At 38.2% G+C, this 13514-nt stretch overlaps 1 protein-coding gene across 4 annotated transcripts in view; it reads right to left on the bottom strand.

Moving 5' to 3' along the window:
* The window catches only part of SEMA5A (semaphorin 5A), a 199139-nt gene that overhangs the window by 85820 nt on the left and 99805 nt on the right, over positions 1-13514 (bottom strand). For all 4 annotated transcript variants that reach the window (XM_087961104.1, XM_087961101.1, XM_087961103.1 and 1 more), the window contains one exon: positions 5463-5508. In XM_087961104.1, the coding sequence (XP_087817230.1) occupies positions 5463-5508 (46 nt within the window). The remainder of the gene's footprint in view (positions 1-5462; positions 5509-13514) is intronic.

Below are 13514 nucleotides of genomic sequence, written 5' to 3'. Positions count from 1 at the left end.
TTAATGTTATTTAGACTGATGAGGGTGCATATGTATGTTATGATCCAATGAACAGTAACAGTGGAAGAACCAGGGATGGGGAGAGGAAAAACTATAATATTCTGAATGAATGCAATCCAGGCAAACATTAATCTGCTTGGTGACATGGACTGATAAGTGGAAAAAAATCAGAACACAGAAAAAGTGATTGGGCCTTTCAGAAGAGTAAAAATGAACGCTAATGGTAACTGTTCAGTAACCATCCACTTAGAAAAAGTATGTTTCAAGCATGTCATTAATGCATAAATCTATTCACATACACACACACAACAAAATAATGAATTAAAAAACATGAGCGATCGGAGAGTTAGTGAAGGATACAAGGATTATAAGGGAATCTCAGGGTGCTAAGAGAATATTTTTTGAAAAATAGATATGAAAGAAAAAGTAAAGAAGTGATAATAAAGAAAAGGCAGAATGACAACCAAAAAAGGTATGAGCTTTATTGTGAAAAATATATTTGAAGATAGAACTATTTCCCAACAGAATGAGTGGAAAATCATTCTATCTTATTTAATCTATGAATCTCATTTTTCCTAATATTAAAAAAGGATGTAGAAGCAAAATGAATTAAGTTATACAATACCATAGAAGTGTATGAAATGTGCTAATGGAAAGCATGAAAAAAGAATATTCTGTGGAGTGATGACATAAAAGTGACTGTGGATGAGAAAAAGACACACTAGCGAGTGACAGCTGCAAAAGTTATTACTGGGAAAAGAGAGAAAAAGATAGTGGAAATAATATAATTAAGGAGAGCAAGGAAAAGTAAATATAAAAAGAGGCAAAGAAAATGCAGAGTGGTTTTGATGGAAATTAAAGTCTTCAGGAAATAGGAAAAGAGAGGAAAAACAAACAAGGTTCAAACAGAGTGAACAGAATTGTAAAAATTATTTTAGATTTTAATAGGAAATTCTGGTAGAGGGTTAGTGGATAGCCTACAATGTATTGCCAGAAATCTATTAAATAAATTAAAATGGCAATGTTTTTGCCCATTTTGCTTTACAGGAGTGAGTATTGATTATACCCATCAGGAGAAACGCAAAACTTGAATGTGCAGAGGTGGGAATTGGTTACATATAAAGTACATAAAGCAAGAATACAGGTGGCAAATACAAAGTAGCTATGTTGAAGTAGTTTGTCACACAGAGAGAATGAACAAGGATCGAATCACAAAATAAATATATGAAAGAAGATTGAATGGCTTCAAAGGAAGCAGAAGGTTGAGAAAGATACAGTTGAGCGGAGGCAATGAGATCCTGAAAAAGAGAGAAATGAAAAGTTTAAGGAACGAAAGGCAACATATGAAGCAGTGTATTAACCTAGCCGAAGCAAAACTAGATTACAATTATAGGAAGTTATAGAAAGGTATTGTGACCATAATCTATATTTACATTTTCTTGTTTTGTAAAACTCATGCTTTAATTTATTTGCATTATTATTTCTCACTCTTTCTGTGTGTTTTGCTTATCCCAGAAAGAAATGGCACGATGTCAGAGAAAGTGGAGAAATAGCAGCAGAAGAAAGATATATTAATAAAATTTAGATTGTGAAACCAGCATGTGTTTAGTGTAGTATTTATTCATCAGGATTGGTAAATTGTCTTTTATTCTTTTTTTGGGTGGGGGGCAACACAGTCAAAATACAGACATGCCAGAAATGATGGGAGAGAGGGAAGAAAGGAAATTTAAGTTGTGCACTTCATATTCATCTCTCTCTAAAGTCCAGAATCTCACGTTATTTATTTTATTTATTTATTTATTTTTATTTGTCAATTGCTTACAAGATAATAGGTATAAATAAAAACATAGCTATGAATACATGGATACATATAAGAAAATTTTTAAAAAATATAAAAGAAACAATAGGACAGGCACATTGGTGCGCTTATACATGCCCCCTACAGACCTCTTAGGAAAGGGGTGAGGTCAATAGTAGACAGTCTAAGGTTAAAGTTTTTGGGGTTTGGGGGAAAAAACCACAGAGTCAGGTACAGTATTCCAGACATTGACCACTCTGTTGCTGAAGTCATATTTCCTGCAATCAAGTTTGGTGCGATTAACCTTGAGTTTGTATCAATTGTTTGCTCTTGTGTTGTTATGGTTGAAGCTGAAGTATTCATTGACAAGTAGGACATTGCAATGTATGATTTTATATACTATACTTAGATCAGACCGAAGGCGGCATAGTTCTAGGTTTTCTAGGTCTAGAATTATATAATTATATAATTATATAGAAATAGAGGTGCTTGTGCTACACCCAATGTTGTTAAACAATCAAGATCAAAAAATAAAATAAGGATAAATACAACTAAATCCCCAATTTCTGAAACACAACCCTCCTCAACAAATATGCAAACTATTATAATCATTAAAAAAATCTGGAATGAAACACTGGAGAGCATTAAATTCCATTTAAATAATTATGGCCCCATGATCCCCCTCCTCCTCCACCCTCCTTTGCATGTAACAAAGTTAATGTATAAAATATAAAAGTATGATCATATCAAAATATTTTAAGCTCAGCATGCCTTGTGTCGAGTTTGAAGCCATTTCATCTTAATGAGCTGTTCTGACATGATCAAGTGTGCAGTGACTCTTCCAAGCATATAAGAAATTTTAAAACTCCACTTAATTCTCAAGATCAAACTTTTAATAAATTATACAACCAATTTGAAATTCTGACTTAAACATTAAAACATCCAGTTTTTAACTTATCAAATCATGAAATATAATTTAGGGGGCAATCTAATTACCTCTTACCTTTCACATATTCACATACACTCTATTCTTGAAGTGAAAATGGTGTTGGCCACAGTGTCCATCAGAGTTGGTCATTAATGTGTATCATAAATGTCCATGTTGCAGGGAGGCATGGTTGAATCATGGTTTTCATAAACATGTACATATTTATAATGCAATTTTATGCATTTCCACTTAGCATTAATGTTTTATTTATGTATTTATTTTTCTCCCAGCTTTATTTTTTTTATAAATAACTCATGGCAGCAAACATACACAACACTCCTTCCTCCTCCTATTTTCCCCATAAAAACAACCCACTGAAGTGGGCTGGGCTGGGAGTTTGTGTTTGGCCCCAAGTCACCTAGTCTACTTTCCTGTATAAAGCAGGACTAGAATTCATGGTCTCTCCGTTTCCAGCCTGGTGCCTTCACCATTAGACCAATCTTCAGCTCAGTTTATACCATCAAATATTTATAGAAAATAAGGAATTCTGAGAAATATGCAATGAAAACATTTGTTTTATAAAATGTGGTCCTAAGCATTTGTTTCATGAATATTGTGCACAAGGGCAGCCTCCACCCTCCTCTCCCCTCCCCCAACATGGGAATTTAAGCACAGGCAGCTGCTTTGGACACTCTTGCCACAACCCAGAATGTTATGTTTGAGTTATAGTAAAATCAATAAGTTTTAAGCTACAATGACTAACTTATTCTATTGATGTGGGGCACATCAGAATTCCACTCATTCATCATATAACAATGGCAGCTACCTTTGCAATGCAAACAAAAGCAGGCAAATACACAAAACTTTCTTTATAATAAAGAGGCTTATTCATTGGTTTTTGTCCTTGGATGCATATGTAACCAAGTGTTGCATGTGCCTACAAAGACATCTTTAAAGACTGAAGGTAAACATAATTCAATGACACATTAAATCCAGAGGTAGATTTACAAGTTCTATCCAATTTCTACAATGAAAATACAAAGTACAGACTCTTATAAAGCACTTAGTTTGTTGCCATGATTATATTAGTTTGTGTGGAGTTTGTGTAGTTGAACATTAACCTTATAATGCTTTGATTAGTTGTGAGCCAATCAAGATAACTACGTCTGGAGGTAGATTTAAAGAGGAAAATTAGGGGATTCATGGTAGAACTTATTCTGGAAGATGATCAAGCTGAGCCCAAGGGAGGAAGTCAAACACATCATCACGCATAAGTACCTACACAGCTAGAAGAGAGCTAAGTCCAGCCCACCTTGAATTCCTTTCTATTCATAGTTCACATTAATTTCCCTTGACAGTTAGTAGTTCAGATTCCTGTAGAGAGCTTAACCTTGCAATAAATCTTGATATTCAATTGAATTGCCTGAATCTCCTGATTTCCCTGGCACTTGACCATTTATACTGGCCTAGCTCTGTCAAAATTGAGTCCCCATACTGGCAAAACCAAATTTTTCTGTAACATCTCTTGCAGAAGAGCTCTAAACAACAATTCAAGGCATTCATGAAGTGAGCTATCAAATGAACATTAGAAGGCTGTAGTAAAAAAAAAAGTGAACAGTGTGGCCACAATAGTGCAACTGAGACATTTTCATGTATATCACTCCCCCAGCCCTGCAGAGGAAAATAGCTCTAATACTAAATTTAACAGAAAAATTGTCTAATCACAAAATTGGAGATACTGAAAACTCAGTTCTATCTGTCCTGTTGTCTGCAGTCCAGGCCGCTAGCAAACTAAGACAAGCCCATAGTCTAGTTTGGCATTTTATGGAGTAAGCAGGTGAGCACACAGATCAATCAGTCTCGATCCACTTCCTCCATTATATTCAACATAACATCGTGCCTTCCACAGTTCAAAAGAGGATGAATGAATACACTGCTGTACATTATGTGGAAAAGAAAATACCCATCTGAATCTAAAGTAAAAATAGAAGAAAAGAGAGCAGAGAACTTGAAATTATGCACCAATACTTTACTCTTGGAGAGCAAACAGAGTGGTTGACTGCTTCTCTTGTCTAGTCACAGCCTTTCCAACATGGTGAGATTTGCTGTGATTTCATTTGAATTATCATTGGGCTGCGTAAAGGCTACACAATGCACTTCAAGGGTCAAAATGGCCCAATCCACTCTGGATCATTTGAAATTATGGTGATGATGAGGAAGGGAATCTTTGTCAATCTCAAATTCTGGAGCAGGGTTACAAAAAATGTAGGTCTGCTTCCTCATTACCTGGCAAGGAAACAACTCAAATGGATGCATTTTTTTTTTCATTTTTCAATAGAACAGAATGAAATTAGAAGAGAAACTGAATCTGTTCTTACTACTTTTATGCTTTCCAAGCTATACCAATTCTATGCTTTATATGACTGTTGCGGTAGCCACTCTATTATAACATAGCCCCTCTATCATAAAATAAAAATCCATTTACATGGAAAGGAATCAAGCTAAAAAGAAAACAGGAACAGAATTTCAAGTTCTTTATTTCTGAACTGAGCCATGTCTGACTCAGGAATTCTGGGAGTTGAAGTCCATAGGTTGTTAAAGTAGTTGTAGTTGCCCACCCCGGACCTACATTATAAGTCAAATTATACGCTGAGGTTTTCAGTGACTTTATAAATAAAGATGAAGTTAAAAAGATGAAAATTGTATTTTTTAAAATTACCATACAGGTAAGCTTACCTGGATTAGAGAAAGATTCTCACTATGCAGCCTGAACAAGTAGTTCCTAGAGTGAAAAAGAGGAAATAGCAGTTATTCAGACCATGCAGGTAATATAACTGAAATTCTAAGAAATAAAGATATTCTTGGTTCTGAAACTTAAGCCCTCTACATTTTTTGTGGGGGGGGGTTGCCACCAGCGGGCTTGAAAAAAAACACAGCCTATTTTTTAAAAAATTAAAAACCTACTTTTTAAAGAAAAAAAAAAAACCAAAAAAAAAAAACCAAAAAATATTATGACAGTACCTTTCGAACAGCCTGACTGGAACAAAAAAGCAAACCAATTTTCTAGAGATCTCTGATTTGTCACAGAGCCATCAAGTTTCATCCCTCTACATGTGGCCTCAGTAACTGAGGCTCATTAGCAAAAAAAATAAAAGAATGAATTTACGAATTTAACATTGTATTCTCTCCCAAATACAACTCACTTTACTGGTAAAGATTCAGTACTTACTGTACTTTTCGTAAGTTCAGTACTTATTGTACTTTTTACACATCCTAGTGTAAAGGGATGTAAAGGGATCACATTCTAAAGGAAGGAGGCAAAGTTTGAGAGATTACAGGTATTTTCTCATTCGCATTAATATAATGAGGACATACCCAGAGCCAATTACATCACAGCAATGTGGGTGATGTAAGTAGTCATGCTGTTATTTCAGGTTGCTTTTCCTAAGAAACCAACAACTTGCAGATCATCACAGTTTTGTAGGAATGCAGTTTTAAAAATAAATTCCTTGACAGTTCACTTCATTTTTTTCACCTCCACCTTTTTTCTTTTCCTGCAATTCTCCATAACCATATTAATTCATAGAATGAGCCTGGCTTTCTAGAAAACATACACCAATTATTTTAGAAATTAACTCACTGTGGGTCCTAATCTTACAATGTAAAGAGATAGTGCTTTTTTCCCCATTTATTTTGTTCCTCTCCTTTCCTAAGCCATCGTTTATCTCCAGACCACTTCAACAAGACTATAGAACCTTTTGTTGGTGAAAGATTGAAACAAAATGACTGATTTACTGACTGTGGAATTTAATTTAATAAAGTATAACAGTGGAGGAACCTGTGGACCATGGGCTACACCCCATCGCCAAAGCTCTCCAAGATCTTGAGCAGAAGATTCATCCACAAAATGGTTGAATTTTGGCAGTGTGTGGTTATGGTTTTTGGTTTTTGCTCTTATTACTTAGTTCTGGGATAGTGGAGAGGAAGAGAATTTCAGATAATTCAGTTTAATTGCAAATAGGATTGAAATAGAGGCATTCTATAAACATTCTCACTATTACTACTCATGTTATAGCACTGAAAAGCCTGCTCTCTGCTCTGAAATTCATTTACAACATGAAGTGAAGAATAGATACTTAAAGCAGAAGTCAGTCTCAGAACTTAGTGCACATGAAAATAGCAGCTACTAAAAGGCAGCCTGGTGTGAAAGAATGCCTCAGATATGCAAGCCCTTTTCTTCGGTCCTGAGATCTGGAATTTCAATACTTTCAATATTTCAATCCCAGGATAACACAAGGAATAGCATTCCTTGGAACAGCTTCCCAATGGCCAGACCCACAGGGAAGAGCCCAGCTAACATCTGCAAAAATGGACCTGGAGCATCCACTCTGAGCGCAACAGTGCAGAGGTCCACAAGCCAGCTCCAAGACTGGGAGAGCTCAGGGGGAGTGCAGGAAGGGGGGAGAGGAAAAACTCAGATGCTGCAAGATCTTAGAGAGGGAGTGGAAAAGGTTTCCAAATGTCAGTGGACAGCGTTTGGCAGCAAGAGCTAAAGACAAGGAAGTAAGAACAATTCAGAGCTTTAAAAAATAGTCTATGGAGCTAACAACCGTAGGGATTTGAGAATGTTGACATAGAATGTAGGGGTCTCCACCCCTACAGTAGATGGATGAAATAAGATAGCAGTTGTACAAAATTTCTAATTACAGAAAACCCCTAAATTAAGATGGCTGCAGGAAAAAAGTAGGAAAGAGACACAAACATACTAGTTAGTATTCAGGTTACAAGTAACAAGTAGGAAAGTTGAAAACCCTTTGATTTGACATAATAAACTAAGCCCTAGCGGGACAAAAACAAATATTTTTGACTGCATTCTCTTATCAGCTTGAAAAAATCCTAGTATCTGGGAGAAACAAGATAACTGTTTGGGAAATGTCTTTTTATTATAAAACAGGGGTCCCTATAGCCCTTGGGCCGTAGCCCACTACTTCATTGCAGCCCATTCAGAAACACACTGCAGAAGTGGTGGCAAGTATGTGCACGCATGCAACTCCACTTGCACACACAGCCTGCGGGCAAGTGCACACACGCAGTTCCATTTGTGCAAGCAGTGGGCATGCATGCGCTCGCCTGCCACTTGTGTAGAACTATCCCCCTCACCCCAAATCTGCAAAGCTGTAAAAGTTGGAGATGGCTGTTATAGAAGTTCCGAGTCCAAGTAGTAACAAAAGACAATCAGACACGATTAAGTAACCAGCAGAAGGATACCATCTCATGAAAAAAAACAAAAAACGAGCAGGAACCTCTGGCATTCTGCAGCATTATTTTCTACAAAGTCAGGTTTTAATTTGAGCTTTCCCTTTGAATGTGTAATTCTATAGAACTATACCTATATAGGTTCTACTTTTATCTACTAACATATGCAGAACACTGATATGTGGTGAAACCAAACATTAAGGAAATATCTAATGTTTTAGTTAAAACTCTACATTTAACAATTTTCATTGATAATTATGTTTTTCATTGGTAGGTTTACACTTATGCTTTAAATGATGAATAAAATACTATTTTACCCATCCCCTATCTCTAGATTGACATAGTGAGCAATGATATGGAGGAAGATCCACAATTAAATAGAAATGCATGTGCTCTAGTAGTGCACTTCAATTTCCAGTCTTTCCAGGTGTACATAGCCAGAGAGCTGCTTTCTTCCAAGTGAAACTACTGGCCCGTCTGTCCTTGCCATGTCTTACTATGATTGGCAGCAGGGGTATTTCTCATTACCAGCCATCTGCTCTAACTGCAAATAGCCAGCCTCAGTCTGACTCTTTGCAGGCAAAAGATGAGTTTCACCCCACAGCTATGATTCTTTTTCAGGAGTTAATGTGATCAGCTCTTTTTGTTAATTGGAGATAACAAAGAATTTGGCTAAAAGGATTCACGTCCCAGTTCAAGGTAAAGTTGCATGCTTTGTACAATCACGTGTGGTTCCTAGATTGTAATACAACTATCATAGCGTTAAAGCATTTAACATTCGTTTAATACTTTATTAGGTACAAACTATGACACAGCAAGCATGAAAAATTATTCTACATGGCCGTTTAGCTTGGTTTAAGTTAACTTAGTCTATGAGTTAAGCATTTTCTTATTCAGACGTTTAAACATTTTCTTAGATAGGCAGGCATCTGATAATTATCAAGTTCGAAAGGTGGCTTAGATATCATCTAGTCCTATATTGCTCACTATAGAATCCATCGACCAAAGCATCTCTGATAGGTGACCATTCAGTCTCTGTTCAAAGAGTAAGAGGGACTGTTGGAGCTGCTTATGTCTTGCATATTTTCTACCCCTGCTTAGATACTTCAAAATGGAAGAGAAGAGAATGCTAACTTTCTCTCTGAAATATACACTGCTCAAAACAATAAAGGGAACACAAAAATAAGACATCCTAGATCTGAATGAATGAAATATTCTTATTAAATACTTCGTTCATTACATAGTTGAATGTGCTGACAACAAAATCACACAAAAATTATCAATGGAAATCAAATTTAGCAACCCAGGGAGGTCTGGATTTGGAGTTACACTCAAAATTAAAGTGGAAAAAAACACTACAGGCTGATCCAACTTTGATGTAATGTCCTTAAAACAAGTCAAAATGAGGCTCAGTAGTGTGTGTGGCCTCCACATGCCTGTATGACCTCCCTACAATGCCTGGGCATGCTCCTGGTGAGGTGGCAGATGGTCTCCTGAGGGATCTCCTCCCACACCTTGACTAAAGCATCCCCCAACTCCTGGACAGTCTGTGGTGCAACGTGGCGTTGGTGGCTGGAGTGAGACATGATGTCCCAGATGTGCTCAATTGGATTCAGGTCTGGGGAATGGGCAGGCCAGTCCATAGCATCTTGCAGGAACCGCTGACACACTCCAGCCACATGAGGTCTAGCATTGTCTTGCATTAGGAGGAACCCAGGGCCAACCGCACCAGCATATGGTCTCACAAGGGGTCTGAGGATCTCATCTCAGTACCTAATGGCAGTCAGGTTACCTTGGTGAGCACATGGAGGGCTGTGCGGCCCCCTAAAGAAATGCCACCCCGCACCATTACTGACCCACTGCCAAACCAGTCATGCAGGCAGCAGAACATTCTCCACAGCGTCTCCAGACCCTGTCACGTCTGTCACATGTATTCAGTGTGAACCTGCTTTCATCTGTGAGCAGCACAGGGCGCCAGTGGCGAATTTGCCAATCTTGGTGTTCTCTGGCAAATGCCAAACGTCCTGCACGGTGTTGGGCTATAAGCACAACCCCCACCTGTGGATGTCGGGCCCTCATACCACCCTCATGGAGTCTGTTCCTGACCATTTGAGCAGCCACATGCACATTTGTGGCCCACTGGAGGTCATTTTGCAGGGCTCTGGCAGTGTTCCTCCTGTCCATCCTTGCACAAAAGCGGAGGTAGTGGTCCTGATGCTGGGTTGTTGCCCTCCTATGGCCTCCTCCACGTCTCCTGATGTACTGGCCTGTCTCCTGGTAGCGCCTCCATGCTCTGGACACTACGCTGACAGACACAGCAAACCTTGCCACAGCTCGCATTGATGTGCCATCCTGGATGAGCTGCACTACCTGAGCCACTTGTGTGGGTTGTAGACTCCGTCTCATGCTACCACTAGAGTGAAAGCACCGCCAGCATTCAAAAGTGACCAGACCATCAGCCAGAAAGCATAGGAACTGAGAACTGGTCTGTGGTCACCACCTGCAGAACCATTCCTTTATTGGGGATGTCTTGCTAACTGCCTATGCTTTCCACCTGTTGTCTATTCCATTTGCACAACAGCATGTGAAATTGATTGTCAATCAGTGTTGCTACCTAAGTGGACAGTTTGATTTCACAGAAGTGTGATTGACTTGGAGTTACATTGTGTTGTTTAAGTGTTCCCTTTATATTTTTGAGCAGTGTATTTCTACTCTACTGATTTGATTAAAAAAATAATGTACTGTATCCCTAAGCAACAATCAGCTTACAAGGCTGACATAATGGGGTGGGGGGCAGAAAATATGGAATTAGCCTTCCTCTTTGAGTGGATACTTCCCTTCGGAGACGTTTCCCCCTGAATTAGAAACCAAGAGCCAAATGAATACCCCTTTGAAGAGGTTCATTTGACCTATGGAACATCAAATGCTCATGCCTAAATTGCACAGAACAAAGGCTTCTTATAAAATTGTGAATAGGAGGATTTAATTTCAATTTGAAAACCTTACTTATTTTTTTTTCCTTCTTGCAGTAGTTTTACACCTGAGAAAATATTAGAAAGTCGGGGAAGAAAAGTGTTCTCTTCACTGCTTAGTCTCCAAAATGGTCTTCCCAATCTTTGCCTTTTCTTTCCCTCAAACTACTCTAGACGTATCCAGCTGAAGACCAGTTTCATGTCCAACATAACTTGAAATAAACCACTGGTTTCTGTTTTCAATGCACTCCTTCTCCAAGGACAATAAATCTGTCATGTGTTAAAATGACAACAAAAAACTCTCATGCCGGACATTCATCGTTCAACTGCATTTCTGATCTCACATTTTCAAGGGCCTCCTGAGTTCAGTGGAAAGCCTGGTCATTCTCTTCCGTCTATGGTTACATATGAAAAGAGGCTAAGTAAACAATTTAATTTTTTAACAGAATTGCTCTTGAAACTTGCCACTGTTTAAGGAAGTGAGAAAATATGTAGCAGTATTTATTACAAGCATTGATACTCTACTATTCACGCTGCAAATGTGTCCAATTTTATACTGTAAGCATTTGGCTTTAACACTGATTTCATAAGAATCATTTTTATAGCATGTTATTTTGGACAGTTTTGATTTGTGTATAGGTCGCAAGCCAGGGCAGCAGAGCTGAAGCTAGATTGGGCTAAAGCCAAAGACAAACAGAGAGGGAATAGATGAGTGAGCCAAGTAGGATTACGAGAGGATCAGGGCAGGCAGGTTCAAGAAGCTTGAAAGAAGAGATATCCAGCAGTCTGCAGGAGCTATTTCTGGCCTCCTTTAACAGGGGTTGCTGGGAGACAGCTGTCAAAGAAAGCAGATCTATAGATGTTTTTGCCATTAGAAAGTCAAAAACATACGATATTCCTTATGTTAATAGAAAAACAGCCTCTGCTCATTCCCCAATTTCTCATGGGGGTTTTGGGCTATTTACTAGGATAAAGGTAGACATTTTTATGAATATACTGGCTATATAGATTGATCACTGTGTTTGGTGAGGGGGGTTCTTTTGGCTTACAAATTTAAATTAATTCCTTCTTAGTGTGTTTTAAAAGTGAGGCTACATTTGAAAATAAGACTAAACTAAAAATGAATTATCTCTACCATCTTCCTTCATAGCTGTACCTGTAGGGTTACAACCAGTTGCTTAGTGATCTTTCAAAGTTATGATGTGATGCCCCCATTTTGGGCACTAAGCAACTGGCCCACATTTATGGCCGTTTGCAGGATCTCACAGTCCTAGGACAATGATTTGCAAAGTTCTTGAGGAAAACCAGTATTTACTTCTGGTTTCCAGCAAAAATGCCCCATAGCACACAGTGGTATTTCAGAGGTATTTCTCGAGAAGAGTACTCCACTCCTCTGCCCACAACAGAATTCCCTATGCCTCCAGGCTTGAAATTTTGGGCTTGGACAATCTGGAACTGCACTGTCTGCAGTCCGATCTAAGCATAGTACACAAAATTGTCTGCTACAATGTCTTGCCTGTCAACAACTTCTTCAGCTTCAACCACAATAATGCACGGGCAAACAACCGATACCAACTCAAGGTAAACCTCTCCAAACTTGATTGCAGAAAATATGACTTCAGCAACGGAGTGGTCAACGCCTGGAATGCTCTACCTGACTCCGTTGTTACAGCCTCAAACTCTCACAGCTTCAACCTCAAACTGTCTACCGTGGATCTCACCCCATTCTTAAGATATCCTTAAAGGGGGCGTGCATAAGTGCATCAGCATGCCTACATCCCTCTCTTACTGTCCCTATTTATCTGTATTTACTTCCTATGTTCATGTTTATGTTCATACCTTAATCAGTCCCATGTTTGCTAAATCACCGCCACAAAAAAGATTGTAAAATCAAGAGTCACAGGATAACATACTTTATGACCATTACAATTTATGATCAAATTGGCAGGCTCAATTATGATTGAAAGTTGAGGACTATCTGTAATGTCTCCCTGATGATGTATAATTTTCATTAGAGCTACAGTTTTAACATATGAAGTTAAGGCTTTTGGTCTGTCCATGCCATTGTTGATGATGCCACAAACTCTATTTAAATCATAACATTTCAGAGGTACTCTTCTTTTGGGGTTGTTGTAGTTGCTTGCAAAAAACTCTTCAGGTTTTTTTGCAAAAGGAAAAAAAGAAAGAAAGAAAGAAAGGAAGGAAGGAAGAAAGAAAGAAAGAAAGAAAGAAAGAAAGAAAGAAAGAAAGAAAGGAAGGAAGGAAGGAAGGAAGGAAGGAAGGAAGGAAGGAAGGAAGGAAGGAAGGAAGGAAGGAAGGAAAGAAAGGAAGGAAGGAAGGAAGGAAGGAAGGAAAGAAGGAAAGAAAGAAAGAAAGAAAGAAAGAAAGAAAGAAAGAAAGAAAGAAAGAAAGAAAGAAAGAAAGATCAGTATGCTGACATCTGAATCATAAATTAAGAATTTGCCATGCAGATTTAGGTAACTCTATTACTGTTTGCAACTTTCATTCTCTGGGTTGGTTACACCTAGCAAGAACCTAGAGTTAGAGCAGAATGGCAGAA

The sequence above is a fragment of the Notechis scutatus genome, chromosome 3 (assembly GCF_049901735.1).
Source record: "Notechis scutatus isolate UNSWTSFEM ecotype Mainland chromosome 3, rNotScu1.2, whole genome shotgun sequence".
Lineage (NCBI taxonomy): Eukaryota > Metazoa > Chordata > Lepidosauria > Squamata > Elapidae > Notechis > Notechis scutatus.
Note: the sequence above shows the minus strand (reverse complement) of the source record. Positions and strands in the feature narration are given on the sequence as shown.